Raw genomic sequence first — 19,583 nt, forward strand, 5'->3', positions numbered from 1 at the left:
AACACCCCTGAACGCAGGACACATCTTCTTAGAGAATTGAAGAAAAAGCACATCACGGTGGCCATGCTCCAGGAAACCCACTTTAGAGAGGGTTCGGCACCGAGGATGCGAAATAAACACTACCCGGACGCATACTTCTCCAACCACCCCTTAGCCCACAAAGCTGGAGTGGCCATTGTCCTGGCTGCCGAGCTATCATTCAGGGAACTAGAACGCAAACAGGACTCACTGGGGCGGTACCTCTTCCTAAAAGGCATCATAGCAGATAAAGTCTATACGTTAGCGACAGTGTATGCTCCCAACAGGAATCAAGCTTCCTTTCTAAGGAACGCACCACATGCCCTAGACGAATTTACAGATGGGATACTCCTGGTAGGGGGTTATTTTAATGCTCCATTGGACCCAACGCTAGACTCATCCACGGGACATAGTTGTCTCTCACAACGCACCATCAGAACTATACGTCGAGCGCTGGAATCTTTGAGGTTAGTCGATTGCTGGAGAACACTTAATCCCTCCACTAAAGACTACACATATTACTCGCCACTCCACGACCGCTATTCTCGCATTGACTACCTCTTTGTTACACAAGAAGGACTCTCTCACCTTCAAAAAGCAGACATCGACCCAGCCACATGGTCAGATCATAGCTCGGTGAGGGTCGAACTGGCGTCTCCCCTATTCCGGCCTTCAATGTGGACCTGGCGTCTCAACGAGACACTCCTGATGGACCTGGATAACAAGACGCAAATAAACAACGAGCTGGAACAGTACTTCCGGGAAAATGACACTCCAGATATATCCCCAGTATCCATTTGGGAAGCCCACAAGAGTGTCATTTGCGGCACAATTATACGCATCGCCACGCAAAAGAGGAAAGCAGCAATACAGGAAATGACTGACCTATATCGCTCTATAGCACTCTTAGAACGCCAACACAAGAGATCCCAACTAGACACAATCTATGGCGAATTAATGGAACAAAGGCTGAAACATCTTCTCCCGGACCTAATCCACGCAGACCAAACGGGCTTCATCCCCGGAAGAGAAGCTAGAGACAGTACCCTCCGACTCTTCTCAATCCAGCACCATGCAAGACGGACGAACACACGCCTGATGTTACTCTCCACGGACGCAGAAAAGGCGTTCGACCGTGTCAACTGGACATTTATGATGGCAACACTGAGACAAATGGGCTGCGGACAGAAACTCCTCACGTGGATCTCCGCACTATACGATAAACCACGCGCCACACTTAGGGTCAACGGAGCCACGACTACTGACTTCATGATCAATAACGGCACCCGACAGGGATGCCCGCTTTCGCCCCTGCTGTTCGCAATATCCCTCGAACCACTCCTGCAGGCGATCCGACTGAACCCGGATATTCAGGGATACAACTGGCGAGGTACGGACCACAAAGTAGCCGCATACGCGGATGATTTACTCTTCTTTATACGCAACCCCAGAATCACTATACCTTGTCTCCTATCAGAATTTGATCAATATGGGAAGATCTCCGGATTTAAACTGAACCTTTCGAAATGCGAAGCCTTGAATATCACACTAACCGCATCAGAATACTCATCCCTGAGCTCGCAATTCGCATTTCATTGGTGTATTGACAAGATGAAGTACCTTGGCATCTGGATGCCCACAGACCCGGCCGATATATATAAATATAACCACCAGCCGTTACTTAAGAAGGCTCTGGACGACCTGACTAAATGGTCATACCCACACGTCACCTGGCACGGGAGGATAGCAGTTCTAAAAATGAATATTCTCCCGAGACTCTTATACCTCATGCAGACCATACCCATCACTCTACCAGCAAGCTTCTTCTCACCTTTAAAGTCGGCAGTTATCAAATATGTCTGGCGTGGCGAACGTTCGAGACTTCGCTTTGACATCTTATGCCGGCCGAGGGGCCATGGGGGCTTGGCGCTGCCAGATTTCAAAAAGTACTACCAAGCTACGGTACTACAGCGCATCCTGGACTGGCACTTGGAGCCTCCACGGAAACAATGTGTGGAGCTCGATAGAGGCCTTATTGGCCCTACACTAGAAGCGAAGATATGGGGCGGTGATGGAACTTGCGTCTCACAATACCAGAAGGAGGGGACGATCCTACAGACGATACACAGTTGGATTTCAATGAGGGATCAGAACCATATATCACCTACGCCGAGTCCAATGATCCCCCTTTCACATAACAAAGCTATGGGTGGCGGAATTCCCACTAACACATGGCCCACCACTGGTCCCGGGACCTTTGTCCCCATGCATAAGGTACTGAGAGATGGTAGGTTGCGTACTCTGGATTCGCTCCTGGAAGGTGAGCCCAGAACTCCCCTCGCCGTCTTGCGTTACCTGCAATTGAAACACTACTATGACTCAATACCCCACAAAGACCGCATGCACAGAAACCTTACGTGGTTTGAGGACCTCTGCGACCGAAACAGCATCCTTGAACATGCAATCTCAATACTCTATCAACACCTCATAACATCTGGCGCAAACACTGCCAATACGTTTAAACGACAATGGGAGGAGCAACTGGGGACGACTTTCACCACCTCGCAATGGGATAAAGCCCTGATCTGGCAACAAAAGAGCTCTATGAGCTCGTACTATCAAGAGATGAATTATAAAGTGCTCTCTTTTTGGTACAGAACGCCGACACTGTTACACAGGATATTCCCATCAGTACCACCCACATGCTGGAGATGCCAAGCAGACAGAGGTACCCTGGTACATATATGGTGGTCGTGCAACGCCATAACCACATTTTGGAACATGATCAGGGACGTGTTGACGATCATCCTAGGGGACATCCCGGACTGGAGCGCTGAATTGGCCCTACTCCACGTTTCACCGCAACCAATCTCACTGTACAAGAAATCGATACTTCGTCATCTCTTAAATGCAGCCAAAGCTACTATACCGGTACACTGGAAGACAACGACAACTCCAACAAAGACGGAATGGATCCGTAGGGTAGAGGATATACAAGAGGCCGAAGCGACATACGCTTCCCTGACAGACCGGAGTAACAAACATGCGGAGATGTGGCTACCATGGTTTTTATACATATCCCAATATCGGCGAAATGGGGATGCCGCTGGGAGTGCTGGGGGAGTGCTGGTGGGGACAGGATCCACATAGCACAGATCGCTACACAAATTTCAACCCTACCCTCCCATACTATCCTGCCCATTCTTGTTGCACATTGTTGGTTGGGGCCCGGAGTGCAGGAGCGGGGGGATGCGGGGAGAGCCCGAGGAGACCACTTCAACACACATAGTACATCGTGATCATACTGAATTTAACGCAAACACCAACGCCATAACCTGACGCCCGCACTCTACCTCCTGTGAGTAGTGATATCAACCGTAGATCACCAGGATTACCGGGAATACACAAATAGAACTGACACGCGATACCCATAAAGCTTCATGATCCCCAACACACTGCCCTTCCACACGAATCACCCTCCATATGGATTCTACGACGCCCGCAGTTAGACATAGGGGAGATGCGAGCCCAACTCATCCCTGACCCTCAGAACCAGGAAACAGATAACATGTAAATTAGTCGTTAGAAAGACACCATCAGTCACTACAATCCCATATACACAACAGCCCACAGATATGCGAAAGAAGACGAGCCGAACCCAAGACACAATACCTTACTGTGACTCTCGGGTCCGACAAGTTTAATTGAAAACGTATCCTCTGACTTACCAAGCTTGCACCCTTATTGGATCACTCCAGTAGCACAGACGACACATACGGACACTTCACACACCACTACTCTGGGCCCGCAAGCCTAGAGGCTCACACTTAAGATCTGACACTGCTCCTCGAACACACTAGTTGAGGACTTGTATAATTTGACCTTGTTATTCTTCGCTCACTCACAGTGTTATATGTGTACTGCTCCTGACTTCCTTAACTTGTTAACTTGATCAAAAACCACACAGAGGACTGGAAGATGTCCCCTACACCAGGTGTTAGTTGGGAACTAAGATATATATCCCTGTGAAGTTTCAAGTTTAAAAGCAATGCCATCGATTCTAAGGCATACTCACCTGCTGGGTAATTTCTTACGTTATACATTTTTCATTATGTCTGAGTATCTGAGCTATGCTATGCTTCATACTGTTACATACTGCGCTAAACTATCATTAAAATGTTTGACATGTTAAATGTAACACACTATTGCAAAAGCTATGCATGGAGGCCTGCGCGCCTTCCGTTATTGTTTTTTCACTTCCACCCTCAATAAAAAGAGATTTACAGAAAAAAAATGGCACATGCTGACCCAGTCTTCGTATATGTCCCATTCACGACTACCGATCTCTTGAATTGGAAGACCCACAATTCCTCGTACACTGAGAAACCACAAGCTATGACCGATCTGTTCACCTCGATAGTTCAGACACATAATCCGACATGGGCTGATTGCCAGAAGTTATTAATGACTTTGTTCAATAATGAGGAAAGGACAAGGATTAATCAAGCGGCCATTAAAGCGCTAGAGGATAGAGCCCGTGCTTTGAATCAAGCCAATCCAGCAGCATGGGCCGCAACACATTATCCTAACACCGATCCCGACTGGAATGTAAATGGTGCAGATATGGTTCAACTCAGAGCCTATAGAGACGCTATAATTGCTGGCATGAAAGCCGGAGGAAAGAAAGCTATTAACATGTCGAAGACAGTTGAGGTGATTCAGAAAAGTGATGAAGCGCCCAGTGTCTTTTATGACCGATTATTGGAGGCATACCGCTTGTATACCCCCTTTAATCCGGAAGACGCAGATAATTCCCGAATGGTGAACTCCGCCTTTGTCAGCCAAGCTTACGGAGATATTAAGCGCAAGCTACAGAAGTTAGAAGGGTTTGCAGGTATGTCTATCACCCAACTAATGGAGGTAGCGAATAAAGTGTATATGAATAGGGAAACAGAAAGTAAGAAAGAGGAAGAGCGCAAGATGCGTAGAAAGGCAGATATGCTAGCGGTAGCGATCGCAGGCGTAGACAGACGGGGCCCAGATAGAGGCGATAGTAAGTGGAATGAGGAACCTCTGAGTAGAAATCAGTGCGCATACTGTAGAGAAGAAGGGCATTGGAGAAATGAGTGTCCACGAAGAGAACAGTATGAGAGAGACAGACCTAGGACAGGTTATGGAAACTTTAGAGGCAGAGCGAGAGGTAGAGGTAGGCCCCGGAGGGAGTAATGGTAATAGAGGGAGCAATGGGAACAGAGGAAGTGTTAGGGAAGATAGGTATTTTCCAGCAGTGCAAAGGTCCCGCGATAGAGAAGGTAGGGACTTTGTAGGATTGGCTGACACGGTCATGGAGGACTATTGATACCGACCGGGCTCCATCCCCCTTGGTCGAGCGGAGCCTATGGTCGATGTATCAATAGGGGGAAAAAGGAGTGCGTTCATGATCGACACTGGTGCTGAACATTCGGTGGTGACTAATCTAGTTGCTCCTCCATCTGGAAGAACTATTACTGTAATAGGAGCAACTGGAAGAAGTGCTGAAAAACCGGTTCTTAAAAGTCGACTCTGTACATTGGGAGGCCACGTAGTAAAACATCAATTCCTTTATATGCCTGAATGTCCAGTCCAATTGCTGGGACGTGATATGCTATCTAAATTACAAGCACAGATTACGTTCCTACCAAATGGAACAACATCCTTAAAGTTTAATGGACCTTCAGGTATTATGACATTATCCGTACCAAAGGAAGAAGAGTGGCGACTTTATACAGCGTTGACTAGCCAAAACCCTAGGAGTGATGAGTCCTTATTCAACATACCAGGAGTTTGGGCAGAGAACAACCCACCAGGACTGGCACGCAATATTCCACCTATTAAAATCGAACTAAAACTTGGGGTTTATCCAGTAAGCCTAAGACAATATCACATCCCGCAGAAGGCTAAGAAGAACATCCAATCTTATCTGGATAAGTTCATACGGTATGGTATCCTAAAATTCTGTACTTCCCCCTGGAACACCCCATTGCTGCTGTTCAAAAGCCCGGTACAGATGAGTATCGACCCGTGCAGGACTTGAGAGCAGTCAATGATGCGGTTGTTAGTATACATCCAGTTGTACCCAATCCATATAACCTGCTTGCTTTAATTCCGGGCGGGGCTACTTACTTTACAGTCTTAGACCTCAAAGATGCCTTCTTTTGCCTCCGAATTGCCGCAGAAAGTCAATGTATCTTCGCTTTCCAATGGGAAAACGCTGTAACGGGCTCAAAACGCCAAATGGCCTGGACAAGACTGCCCCAAGGGTTTAAAAATTCACCTACCCTATTTGGTTCAGCTCTAAGTCAAGATCTACTGGATTTCGAGTCCATCCCAGGAGAGTGTGTATTGTTACAGTATGTAGATGACTTGTTGATAGCAGCAGTTACAAAGGAAATATGTCAGCAAGCAACGCACGATCTACTACACATTCTCTGGAAGGCAGGATACAAGGTGTCTAGAAAGAAGGCTCAGTTGTGTTTGCCAACTGTCAAATATCTGGGATTCCATATCTCTGAAGGTCAAAGAATTATGGGGCCAGAGAGAAAAGAAGCTGTGTGCCAAATACCGATACCCAAGAATAGAAGACAAGTACGAGAATTCTTGGGGGCAGCAGGCTTCTGTAGGATATGGATTCCCAGCTACACGATACTGGCAAAACCTCTGTATGCAGCTATCAAAGGTACAGAGCACGACCCCTTCTTATGGACTCAAGAACAGCAAACGGCATTTGAAGATGTGAAGAGGGCTTTGATGAGTGCCCCAGCATTAGGTCTACCTGATCACACACGACCATTCTACCTGTATGTACACGAGCAAAGAAAAATGGCTGTGGGAGTATTGACACAGTACTTGGGATCATGGCAAAGACCTGTTGCCTACATGTCTAAGCAACTGGATGCAGTGGCCAGCGGACTTCCACCTTGTCTAAGAGCCGTAGCTGCAGCCGCCCTGCTAGTAGCTGAAGCCGATAAACTCACTCTGGGTCAAGAACTTTATGTACGAGTCCCACATGCAGTACAGACGTTGTTGGATTACAAAGGAAATCATTGGTTCAGTAATAGCCGTATGACCAAGTATCAAGCAATGTTGTGTGAAAACCCAAGAGTGCATTTAGAGACTGTAAACACCTTAAATCCAGCTACCCTTTTGCCACAACCTACTGAAAGTCAACATGATTGTTTGGAAGTAATGGATGAAGTATTTTCAAGTAGACCAGATCTTCGTGATTTTCCCATCCAGAACCCCGATGTTCAATATTATACCGACGGCAGTAGTTATGTGAAAGAAGGGATCCGCTATGCAGGATATGCAGTAACAACAATAGACAAGGTGATAGAAGCTCGGCCACTGGCGAAAGGAACATCAGCACAAAAGGCAGAATTGATAGCACTGACACGAGCGTTACAATTGGCTGAAGGTTTAAGAGTGAACATCTACACGGACTCCAAGTATGCGTTTTTAACCACTCATGCCCACGGAGCTTTGTATAAAGAAAGAGGACTATTGAATTCAGAAGGCAAAGAAATTAAGTACGCAGCTGAAATCCTACAACTATTGGAAGCAGTGTGGGAGCCGAAAGAAGTCGGTATCATACATTGTCGAGCGCATCTGAGAGGAGATGGTGATGTAACCAAAGGAAATCGGATGGCAGATAGTGCAGCTAAGCGTGCCGCTGAATCGGGAAGACAGGAGTATGTGGGGCATATAGCTGCTCTTATACCAACTCCACTGTCTCAATGGACTACAGTTTATACAGCTCAAGAAGAGGAGTGGTTAAAGACTGAACCTGGAAAGTATTTGGAGAACAAATGGTATCAGTTAGAAGATGGAAGAATAGTCATTCCAGCATCACTAGCGGTAGAAATTGTCCAAAACTATCACAACGGGACACATTCTGGGAGAGACAGCACAGAAGAATCTCTCAGAAAACATTTCTACATACCAAGATTGTCCAACTTGACTCAGGCCATTGTACGAAGATGTGTAACGTGTGCTAAAAATAATGCAAGGCAAGGACCAGTAAAGCCACCAGGAGTCCAGTTTATGGGGGGACTCCCCATGTCCGATTTACAAATTGACTATACAGTGATGCCTAAATCGGGTGGACATCGTTACCTGCTGGTAATTGTGTGCACCTATTCAGGCTGGGTAGAAGCATGTCCTACTCGTACAGAGAAAGCAGGAGAAGTTGTGAGATTCCTGCTACGAGAAATAATACCCCGATATGGACTACCCTGCTCTATAGGATCGGACAATGGTCCAGCTTTTGTTCATCAGTGCCTACAACAACTGACTCATATGCTTGGTATAAAGTGGAGGCTTCATACGGCATATAGACCCCAGAGTTCTGGTAAGGTAGAGAGAATGAATAGAACTATTAAGAATCAGTTGGCTAAAATGTGTCAGGAAACCCAACTTAAGTGGAACGTTCTCTTGCCCATAGCTCTATTGCGAATCCGCAGTACACCTACCAGAAGGATGGGCCTCTCTCCTTTTGAAATCATGTATGGGCGACCACCTCCCGTACTTGGTAACTTAAGGGGGGATTTGAGTCAGTTGGGAGAAGGAATTACCCGGCAGCAGGTTGTAGAGTTGGGTAAGACTATGGAGGAGGTACAGAAATGGGTACAAGATAGATTACCTGTGAATATTTATCCCCCAGTTCATAGTTACCACCCAGGAGACCAAGTGTGGATTAAAGAGTGGAATAATGTACCGTTAGGGCCCAAGTGGAGAGGTCCTTATGTTGTTCTTTTGTCTACCCCTACAGCGATAAAAGTAGCCGAAGTGACTCCGTGGATACATCACTCCAGGGTTAAACCAGCAGCAGTCGATTCTTGGCAAGTTACAGCAGATCCAGAGAATCCCTGCAAGATCCGGTTAAAACGCACGACTCAGTCGGAGTGACGAGGAACTTTGTGGATTACAAAATTTTATTGTTTCAGAGATTTGGTAAGTGAGTGAGAGGGCCATAATAAAGCCTGTCCGCTCACCGACGTATAGTATATAAGCCAGGAAAAGTCTCGAAGGGACTCCTGTGAAGACGAGCAGAACTCCATTCCCTGCAGCCCTTACATCCTGGAAGCTGAGGTGCCTTCGCACGGACGAAGACTGAGGATGACGACGAAAGATGTGTTTATAATAATGTTTATTTATGTGTATTTTTATATTCAGGAAGGTAGAGGTACCGAAACTCCTAGCTGTGAGGTATGCATTAAGACTACAAGAACAGGTAACCATATTTCCTAAACCCTAATTTGGCATTCACAATACGAGTGTAAAGGAGATGTATCGAGATGTAGATACCTAAATATAGAATATAGTGTGTGCCATTTAGGAGTAGGAGAACCTAAGTGCTTCAGTCCGGAGTATCAACCTCGTACAATTTGGTTGACTCTCAGGAATGGAGATCCTCAGGGGACCCTAATTAATAAGACGGTGTTAGAATCCGTACATTCTTTGGGTGTTCTGCTATTTGATGCGTGTAAGGCGATATCAAGTGGTAGAAAGCCGTGGAATGTATGTGGGGATCTTAGATGGGAGAGGACGTATGGGTCTAACGATAAATATATTTGTCCCAGTAGTAAAAATAAATATGTGAGTCCTAGATGCCCAAATAGAGATTATAACTTTTGCCCATATTGGTCTTGTGTGGGGTGGGCAACTTGGGGACAGACAGTAGACAAGGACATGATTGTGACTAAGTTGCCTACCAGCCCATATTGTAAGTCTATGGAATGCAATCCAGTCCATATACTTATAAATAACCCCGACAAGTTCTTAGATACATATGGTAATTTATTTGGGTTTCAAATATATGGGACGGGTTTAGATCCTGGGACAATATTGTTTATAGGGATAGAGACTGATACGGTATCCTCCCAAACTCATCAAGTATACCATTCCTTTTATGAAGAGATGAGTATAGATAATAAGATCCCCCATAATGCTAAAAACCTGTTTATCGATTTAGCCGAAAGTATTGCCGGTAGTCTTAATGTTACCAACTGCTATGTGTGTGGAGGTACTAACATGGGAGACCAATGGCCTTGGGAAGCAAAGGAGGTAATGTCCGGTTCTGAGGCAGTTGACCAATTAATATCTACACAAGCCGATTATCATATGAGTGTTAGAGGTAAATCTGAGTGGAGATTAAAGACCTCCATCATAGGTTATGTTTGCATAGCAAGGAAAGGAATGATGTATAATACTTCTGTAGGAGAATTAACTTGTCTAGGGCAAAAAGCTTATGATGATGATACAAAGAATACAACTTGGTGGTCGGCTTCAAATGTCTCAGAACCATCTAACCCGTTTGCTAGATACGCCAATTTAAAGGATGTGTGGTTTGACCTATCTATCACATCTAACTGGAGAGCCCCAGCAAATTTGTACTGGATCTGTGGTAAGAAAGCCTATTCGGAGTTGCCACAGGACTGGGAAGGGGCATGTGTGTTGGGTATGCTCAAACCATCCTTCTTCTTGTTACCTATTGAAACAGGTGAGACTTTAGGTGTTAAAGTGTATGATGTGAATCATAGGAAGAAAAGGGGACCCATAGAGATAGGCGCCTGGGAAGATAATGAATGGCCTCCCCAGCGTATTATAGATTATTATGGGCCAGCCACGTGGGCAGAGGATGGTACTTTTGGTTATAGAACCCCTATTTATATGCTCAACCGTATTATACGATTACAGGCGGTGGTTGAGATTATTACTAACGAGACATCACAAGCGCTCAATCTTGTAGCGAAGCATAATACCAGGATGAGGACAGCAGTATACCAAAATAGATTAGCCTTGGATTACCTTTTGGCAGTAGAGGGAGGTGTATGTGGGAAGTTTAACCTGAGCAATTGCTGTCTTCAAATAGATGACGAAGGGCAAGCAATAGCTGAGCTTACTAGCCATATGGTTAAACTAGCGCATGTGCCTACTCAGGTATGGAAAGGGTATAATCCAAGCAGTTGGTTTGGTAGCTGGTATGAGTGGTTTGGAGGGCTTAAGGCAGTGGTAGGTGGAGTCCTACTGATTTTAATGTTGTGTCTACTCCTGCCGTGTCTTATACCCTTAGTAGTTAGGTCAGTGCAAAGCCTGATAGAAAATATAGCAGAGAGGAAGGCTGCTGCACAGATAATGGCAATTTATAAATATAAGGCTCTAGATCAGGGAGAACCAATGCAGGAAGATGAGTGTTGAAGATTCACATCATAAGATAAGTCTGGTCTGGTTCAAGGTAACTTGCGATGTATGCAAACTAAGGTTAAGTGATGCCTCAAGTAATTGTGAAATATCAAGAGGCATCAAAGGGGGGAATGTGGTGGAATCTCGGTAAAAATAAATTTAGTAGGCCGAGATTACCACGTGGCATGTGTACGTGCATATGCTGACGTATCGATCAGTTGGTTGCACGAGGCAAGATACGATCAGTAGTGTACGGAGCATGTGCAAGAATACAGGATGTAGTATTCCCCTCCTCCATTGTGCTGGACAGGCCAGCACTTTCCCTGATGAAGTCCAATATTTCACGGACGAAACGCGTTGGATACTTGTTCTTGTGAACTTTTTATTTGATATTGTTTTATATTGTGTTATATTTTATAACTGCCTTGGACTCCCAGTACTACTACTCTGGAACACTACAAAAGGTCCATATTATCTGGAGACATGCTGTTTTTTACTTCTTAAAGTGTAAGTGCGACCAATAAATGTATTATACCTTTTTTACAACGTACTTTCACTATATTTGATTCCTTTTTTTATACATATCTGGTTGGAAGAAAATTACATCTTGCATCCCATACTCATCATAGTACCCCTGAGTGGGTGAAAGGCTTGATTTCCTCGTCTGTTTGTGAGTGCACTCATATCACATTTATTTATATTTCCTATTTAAACTTTTTTACGCTATGTTAGCCATTTCATTTATTTATACAGAACACATTTTTGGAGGACCCGCTTTTATACAGGTCATTCTATTTTTATATATATTCTGACGTACTCTGGGTGGTTTCCACTTCTTGGCAAATGCTAGTATGTCTGCAAACCTAGGTGTTGAACTTTGAATTCTTCTGTTTGCAATCGCTCCTGTCTGTTGCTTTACATGGCAGGTATTCAGTTTTTACCAAGGCCCTGATTCAACTATTAAATAAAAAATGTTTGGTTGTAGTATGTTTGCTGAAAAAAAATTACCACTAACTTTATTATTGTTTATCCAGACTGATCTTAGAATCATTACATATACTGTATACGGTTATATTAAGCTAGAAAGAAAGATATATGCACAAATGTAGCCTCAAAATAAAGGAGAGTAGGAGAGGAAGGGAAAGAGGAAGGTAGAGGTTAAATTTTAAGGGCTTGTCAAATGCAGAAAAAACAGCGATAAGGCCAAGTTGTTTTTTATGGTGTAAGGGGGATGGTTAAGGGGGATGGTTTTGTGTGCAAGAACTATAAGTATTTACAAACCCCCACCCCTCCAAAAAAAAAAACACACAACTAAAACAGCATATTAATGAGGCCAAATAGTTTCATGTGCATTAAAGTTGTATTAGTGGAGCGTCCCTTTACATTAACGATCTTAAAAAAAATTGCACGAATCTGGTAATAAGTTTATTTAATTAAAAACATTACAAACATAAACACCAATGTACATGTTTAAAGCAAAGGAAATAAGAGTGGGAATAACGGATTTAAGATGAACACATTTTGTGTATGATGATGACAGCCCTGAGTTTACAAATAAGCCTGGTATCTTACTTTTAATTCCTATGTTTGGTGCATATGAGCCTTTCGAGACTGTAAACTTAATTTTACGGTAATAATTTTCCTAATTAACAGTGAATCTATACAAACTGATCATGAGCTTAAAGCACTTAACAGTGTTCTAAATAAGCCATTCTCGTTGCCTTGTAATATTTATATAGGAACCATTGGATGTGGTCTGAAATACATATTTGTGTATAAAGTTTATTCAAAGTGTACATTACAGTATAGCCTGGTTCTCCAGTTATTGAGGAAAAAAGTCTAGGGAAGTGATGGCTCTCAGGTGTTCATGTAGATACCCAGAAATGCCCCAACACTGTGCATCCTGTAGAAAACCGTTAAAGGCAGGCCAAAATTTAGGATTGAAAACCAGGCAGAAAATCCATAGAACTCCCTTTCCAATCCATTGGTATATTGTGGTTGATTTCCAAATGCTGACATAATCCAGAACTGTAAAGGAAAATGACAAAACAAAACAAAAAAAGTATTTATAAAGTCTCCAAAGCATCTATGAAAGGTAAAATGCTACACACAATCATATATTGCAAATGAGTCTCTGTGAACTATGTCCAAAAGTGTGTGCAAGGGGTGTTCAGACGCACTCTAATGTTGGTACAGTTTGCATACCCTCTTCCCTATTTAGGACTCTACCTGCTTTTTGTATAGTTTGAGATAGCTCATTATCTAACCAAAGCTAAAAATAAGGAAACTTAACTATAAGTGTATAAAGCCGATTATCAGTAGAGCAAAACGTTCATTTTATAAGTTTATATTTTTAGGTTAATTTAAAATAAATTTAGTTTTAGCTTGTTTGACTGAAATTATATTTTATATTCATCAGAATTAAAGGGAATCTCCAGTGCCAGGAAAACAATCAGTTTTCCTGGCACTGCAGGTCCCCTCTCCCTCCCACCCCCCAATCCCCAGTTGCTGAAGGGGTGAAAACCCCTTCAGTAACTTACCTGAGGCAGCGACGATGTCCCTCTAGTAGACAGCCACTCAGGGCCGGCGCTAGCTGTTAGGCGGACTAGGCAGCCGCCTAGGGCGCCCCTTGGGAAGGGGCGCCACCAGGAGCGCCGGCCCCCCTCATGCTGCAGCCGCCCGAGCGCTCTGCAGAGAGCCTCAGGCGGCTGCAGCTTTGCCCGGGCTGGTGCGTCCATGAGGGCGCACCACCCGGGCGCAGCCAGAGGAGAGAGGCTGGCAGGAGGGAAGCGCTCAGCGCTCGCTACTGTCACTCCCTCACTGTAGCGTGGCCGAGCCCTGTATGGTCCGCTGGTACAGGGAGCATCTGTCTCCTGTACCCGGCCGGACTAAACGGAAGTGAACACTGAGTGTGCACTTCCTGTTAGTCCGGCCGGGTACAGGAAACAAAAGCTCCCTGTACCCGGCCGGACTATACAGAGCTCGGCCACGCTACAACAGAGGTAGGGGAGGGAGGGAGGGGAAAGAAAGAAACAGGGAGGGAGGAAGGGAGGGGGAAGAAAGAAACAGGGAGGGAGGGTGGGAGGGCGAAGAAAGAAACAGGGAGGGACGGAGGGAGGGCGAAGAAAGAAACAGGGAGGGACGGAGGGAGGGGGAAGAAAGAAACAGGGAGGGAGGGAGGGAGGGGGAAGAAAGAAACAGTGAGGGAGGGAGGGAGGGGAAGAAAGAAACAGTGAGGGAGGGAGGGAGGGAGGGAGGGGAAGAAAGAAACAGTGAGGGAGGGAGGGAGGGGAAGAAAGAAACAGGGAGGGAGGGGAGGGGAGGGAGGGAGGGGGAAGAAAGAAACTGACAGGGGGGGAGAAATAAACTGACAGGGGGAGAAAGAAACTGACAGGGGGAGAAAGAAACTGACGGGGGAGAAAGAAACTGACAGGGGGGAGAAAGAAACTGACAGGGGGGAGAAAGAAACTAACAGGGAGGTGGGAGAAAAAAACTAACAGGGAGGAGGGGAAGAAACTAACGGGGGGAGAAACTGACAGGGAGGTGGGGGGAAAGAAACTATCAGGGAGGGGGGAAAGAAACTAACAGGGAGGTGGGGAAAGAAACTAACAGGGAGGTGGGGGGAAGAAACTAACAGGGGGGGGAACTAACGGGGGGGGAGAAAGAAATTGACAGGGAGGGGGGGAAAGACTTTGACAGGGAGGGGAATTGACGGGGAGAGAGAAATTGACAGGGAGGGGGGAGTGACGAGGGAGGGGGGAGTGACAGGGGAGGGAGGGGGAATGAGAGTAACAAGGGAGGGGGGGGAGAAGAGAGTGACTAGGAAGGGGGGAGAGATTGACATCCATCACATACACACACACACACACAATCACACACAATGCACCCCTTACACACAAAGACAATGAACCCCTTGCACACAGAAAAACACACAATGCATTACACACACAATGCAACCCTTACACACAATGCATCCCTTACACACAGAGAAACACGCAATGCATTACTTACACACACTCAATGCACCCCTTACACACACTCAAAGCACCCCTTACAGACTCACACACTTCATCCCTTACATACACAGAAACACAGCCCTTACACAGACAAACACAGATTCACACAATGCATTCCTTACACACAAATCAGGACATCCCCTACACACTCCACCCCCTGTGAACAAACTCATTGGTGGAACATGAAGGTGGACCCTGGGACCCAGACCTTGAGCTGTGTAAAGGGCCCCCAAAAAATGGAGCTGCTTCCAGTTCTCCCAGAACATTGATTTTTGTGACCACAGTTAGAAACAGCCTCCAGAGATCCTGTTCTACACCAGACCAGTGGAGCCAGACTGCAGCTAGAGCCCATCATCATCCTCATCTGGTTAGTAAGTAAGTAGGCAATCTAGTATATTATTTGTGGCACTAATCTCTAATTTACCTCACATTAAAGAAACACTATAGTCCCCAGAACCACTGCAGCTTAATGTAGTGGTTCTGGTGTCTATAGCCTGTCCCTGCAGGCCTTTTAATGTAAACACGGCGGCACTGCAGCACTGCAGCACTAGCGTTAGTTAACATGGCAGGTCATATGGGTGGGGCATTGTGATGTCACGGGGGGGGGGGGGGGGTGGCAAACTTTATTTTTGCCTAGGGCGGCAAAAATACTTGCACCGGCCCTGCAGCCACTAGAGGTGGAGTTAACCCTGCAAGGTAATTATTGCAGTTTATAAAAAACTGCAATAATTACACTTGCAGGGTTAAGAGTAGTGGGAGTTGGCACCCAGACCACTCTAATGGGCAGAAGTGGTCTGGGTGCCTGGAGTGTCCCTTTAACCCTTTTCCTACATTAGGGCGTGCTCTGCTACCTACAAAATGAGGGCTTTAACGCTGTTAGGGCGGCATAGCATATTCAAACAATTGCCCACCCTCCCAAAGCCAGAATGCTCACCCTCCTCACCAGGTCCAATCGGGGGACTGCCTTACAGCCGAGGCCGTACCCTTGCAGCCAATCCCACCAATTTGAGTCGTGATGAGAATGTGATCACATGACTTGGATCAGTGTGATTGACAGATTGCCTGCAGGGAGACTGCCTGGGTTATAGTCTGAAACATATAACTAGTAAAATAATTAAATTATGTATAAATCATATATAAATAAATCAAGAACAAAATTCAATAATTAAGAGATTAAATATGGTTTTGGTCTTTTTCCACGTTAAACTACCATTTATTTAAATACTTTTCTTTTCTAAACCATTTTCCACATTTACTCATACTGTTTGAATCCTGGAAATCTGCATTCCCCAAAATACCAGCATATTATTTACAAGTACACAGCACTGTGGTATCTGATGATTCATTATCTGTTGTATAGTGTTAAATTGGCATTTGTAATTTGTTGGGCTTTTTTCTGAACCTGTTGGAAATATTGAAGCAAACTATAGAATTGCTGGCTGGGTTGTCAGACAGATCTTATACCCTCCAAATATATATGGAAGTTATTAACAAATACATGAAAACAAATTGCAGACATTTGAATTGTTCAACAATATTCCAGCTTGTTGCTCTTTTTTCCCCCTCTCTTTCCCCAAATACCTCCCTAGTGTAGAACTTACTGTTATAATTTGACAGAATCCTCGATATGTGATAAAAGAAAAAAACACACAAGATTATTTTTCTAAAATTATAACAGAATACATTGTTGACACCATCAGTACTGAATTACATTACAATTTTGTATACGAGATTGTGTCATCAAAGTGATTACTTAGCTAATAGCTGACTCACCACGATATTTCCAAAAACCAAGAAAAGTGAAATCTCTTTAACAGCTCTGCGACTGGTGCTTAAACGCCCAACACTTTCTAGATAGGCCAGAGACACTTTTCGCATTTCCACCAAAGACATTCGTCGTAGGGGATCTATCATTTCTTCTGCGTTTTCATTAACTATGATTATACTGGTAGTTTCTTTATGTTCACTTCTCATGCACTCAATGATGAAAATATTTTGCAATATGTGTTGTAGGATCATAAGGAACGAGTATGCGACGCTGAGACTGTTTACCATATTCCAGGAATTAACTGCCAATGTGGCGACAATGGAATAGTATGAAATGGAGAACCGGCCTAGAGTAGCTCCCAACAGTAAGATAATCTCAATGCTCCGAGTGTAGTTCTTACTTGATCCCGGTCTGATATGGCAGTTTTCCTCTGGCTTTCCATCTCCCACTTTGTGTCTATGTTCTGTTGTCCTCCCTCTATGCCTGGTGTGCTTCTCAGTGTAATTCTCTCTGTGTTCTGTATGCTCTTCGTGATGTTCAATGTGTTCATCTCTTTTTCCCTCTTGCCACTGTAGATCCAGTTCCAGCTCCAGCTGTTCTTTTGTTAGTTCCTTTCTTCCAGCATTATCGAGATTATCTTCCATAACCACCTTCATTTCCCCGTTCTCTTTGTTCTCCGGTTTTCCATTCTCACTGGTCTCCTTTGCTGTGCTTTTCTTTTCATCTTGACGTGTGTATTTTTCTTTTTGACCACCGCTGTCCTTTTTTTTGCACTCTCCTTGGCCAAAACTGTGTGCAAGCATGCCAATAACACAGCAAATTATCATGGCAGTAAGCAAAATTATGTTGTATACATAATAAAGTCGGTAAGATGTCAGTGATGCAGTCTCAACTGAAACCTGGATGCGGTACTGGATGAAGACATATATTCCTATTAACAAAGTCACAAGTCCCAGAAGAGGACCATATACCACTCCGCGCAAACGGAAACTAGATTGTTCTAAACCACTTGTAAGATTCTCTATGCTGCCAACATTTTTCCACATCACGAAGAGCATAGATGCGCAGATTAGACTGTATTCCAAGTTAAAGGGGTAGAGTGTCACATACCCCTGCTGGAAAGTCCAACACAGGGAATAAACTGGGCAAGAGCAAAGGGTGTTCTCCTCTGTAGAAATGGAAGAAAAAAAAAGATAGCAAAAGTGGTATTTAAAAAAAAAATGCATCTAAATATTGTATATAATCAATAGAAGAGATGAAAATAAAGTTGGAGGAGAGAAGACAAAAAAAAGGTGTCTCTGAATAGAGGTGGATGAGAATAGAAAAACAAACAAAAAAACTAGTGGCACTGCAATATAAACAGATGACCACTAGGGGCAGCAGTCCTATATGTCTTAAAACTACTAAATAAACAGATGAGAAAAATACCGCGCTCTAACTAGACACAAATTACTTTACTCTGTGAATAGAAAACGGTTCCTGGTAATCTTATCTTAAAATACCATATATGTTGTGTTGTATTGCCTCTGGCAGACACACTAATTCCAGGTTCCTCTACTGTTCCCCAGATTCAGTACCTCTAGTATTTCTCTCATCTAAATATTGTTTACAGTTAGAGATGGGCGCTATATCTTTGTGATACCAGCAAAGTTTATTGTGTGTGTAGAAGCCCTATAAAGGGTTACATGTTAAAGGGTTTTTAAAATACCCCTTCCTGTCTCACTGGAGATTCTTGGCTGATATCAGCATATCTAATGGCTAGTGTAGGACTCACCTATTGAGGCTTGCCTTGACGTGGCTGGTGAGCTTATATATTCAAATGGCCATTGGAATACAACTAAAGAGCCTCCATTTTGTTTAAACGCACATGGGGATTTAGGCCAGAGCGCAGGTAACGTTCTCTTTGTTTTTACTATGTATTTTAAGCTGTTGGATACTAAGCTACTGCTGCTGTAAGCGCGGTGCTTTATCTTTGTGTTTTGTATATGAATTTTGTATCACTCAGCTATGTTACATTGCTGCCAGCCTCCCCACGTTGTCTTATTAAGACTTTATAAGTATGTAGGGGCAGCACCCCTTCCTGTCTCATCAGAGAAATTTGCCTTTTAGCTGATACCAGCAAGGTGATTTGTATATGTTATAGCCCTATTCAGGGTAAAGTATGTAGGGGTTTATAAAACACCCCTTCATGTCTCATTAGAGACGTTTAAACTTTGTCTGATACCAGCAGAGTTTATTGAATGTGTAGAAGCCCTATAAAGGGTTAAATGTTAATGGGTTTATAAAACACCCCTTTCTGTCTCACTTTGTCTGATACCAGCAAAGTTTATTGTGTGTGTAGAAGCCCTATAAAGGGTTACATGTTAAAGGGTTTTTAAAATACCCCTTCCTGTCTCACTGGAGATTCTTGGCTGATATCAGCATATCTAATGGCTAGTGTAGGACTCACCTATTGAGGCTTGCCTTGACGTGGCTGGTGAGCTTATATATTCAAATGGCCATTGGAATACAACTAAAGAGCCTCCATTTTGTTTAAACGCACATGGGGATTTAGGCCAGAG

The 19,583-nt window shown here is 44.3% G+C and overlaps 1 protein-coding gene across 1 annotated transcript in view; it reads right to left on the reverse strand.

Moving 5' to 3' along the window:
* Positions 1 to 12,712: 12,712 nt before the first annotated feature.
* The window catches only part of LOC134566151 (proton channel OTOP3-like), a 73,040-nt gene continuing 66,169 nt past the window's right edge, over positions 12,713 to 19,583 (reverse strand). The window contains exons 6-7 of the mRNA XM_063425857.1: positions 17,028 to 18,190; positions 12,713 to 13,266 (exon numbers count right to left, since the gene is read on the reverse strand). Coding sequence (XP_063281927.1) covers positions 13,096 to 13,266; positions 17,028 to 18,190 — 1,334 coding nt within the window. The 3' untranslated portion in view covers positions 12,713 to 13,095. The remainder of the gene's footprint in view (positions 13,267 to 17,027; positions 18,191 to 19,583) is intronic.

This window comes from Pelobates fuscus, chromosome 6, assembly GCF_036172605.1.
Source record: "Pelobates fuscus isolate aPelFus1 chromosome 6, aPelFus1.pri, whole genome shotgun sequence".
Lineage (NCBI taxonomy): Eukaryota > Metazoa > Chordata > Amphibia > Anura > Pelobatidae > Pelobates > Pelobates fuscus.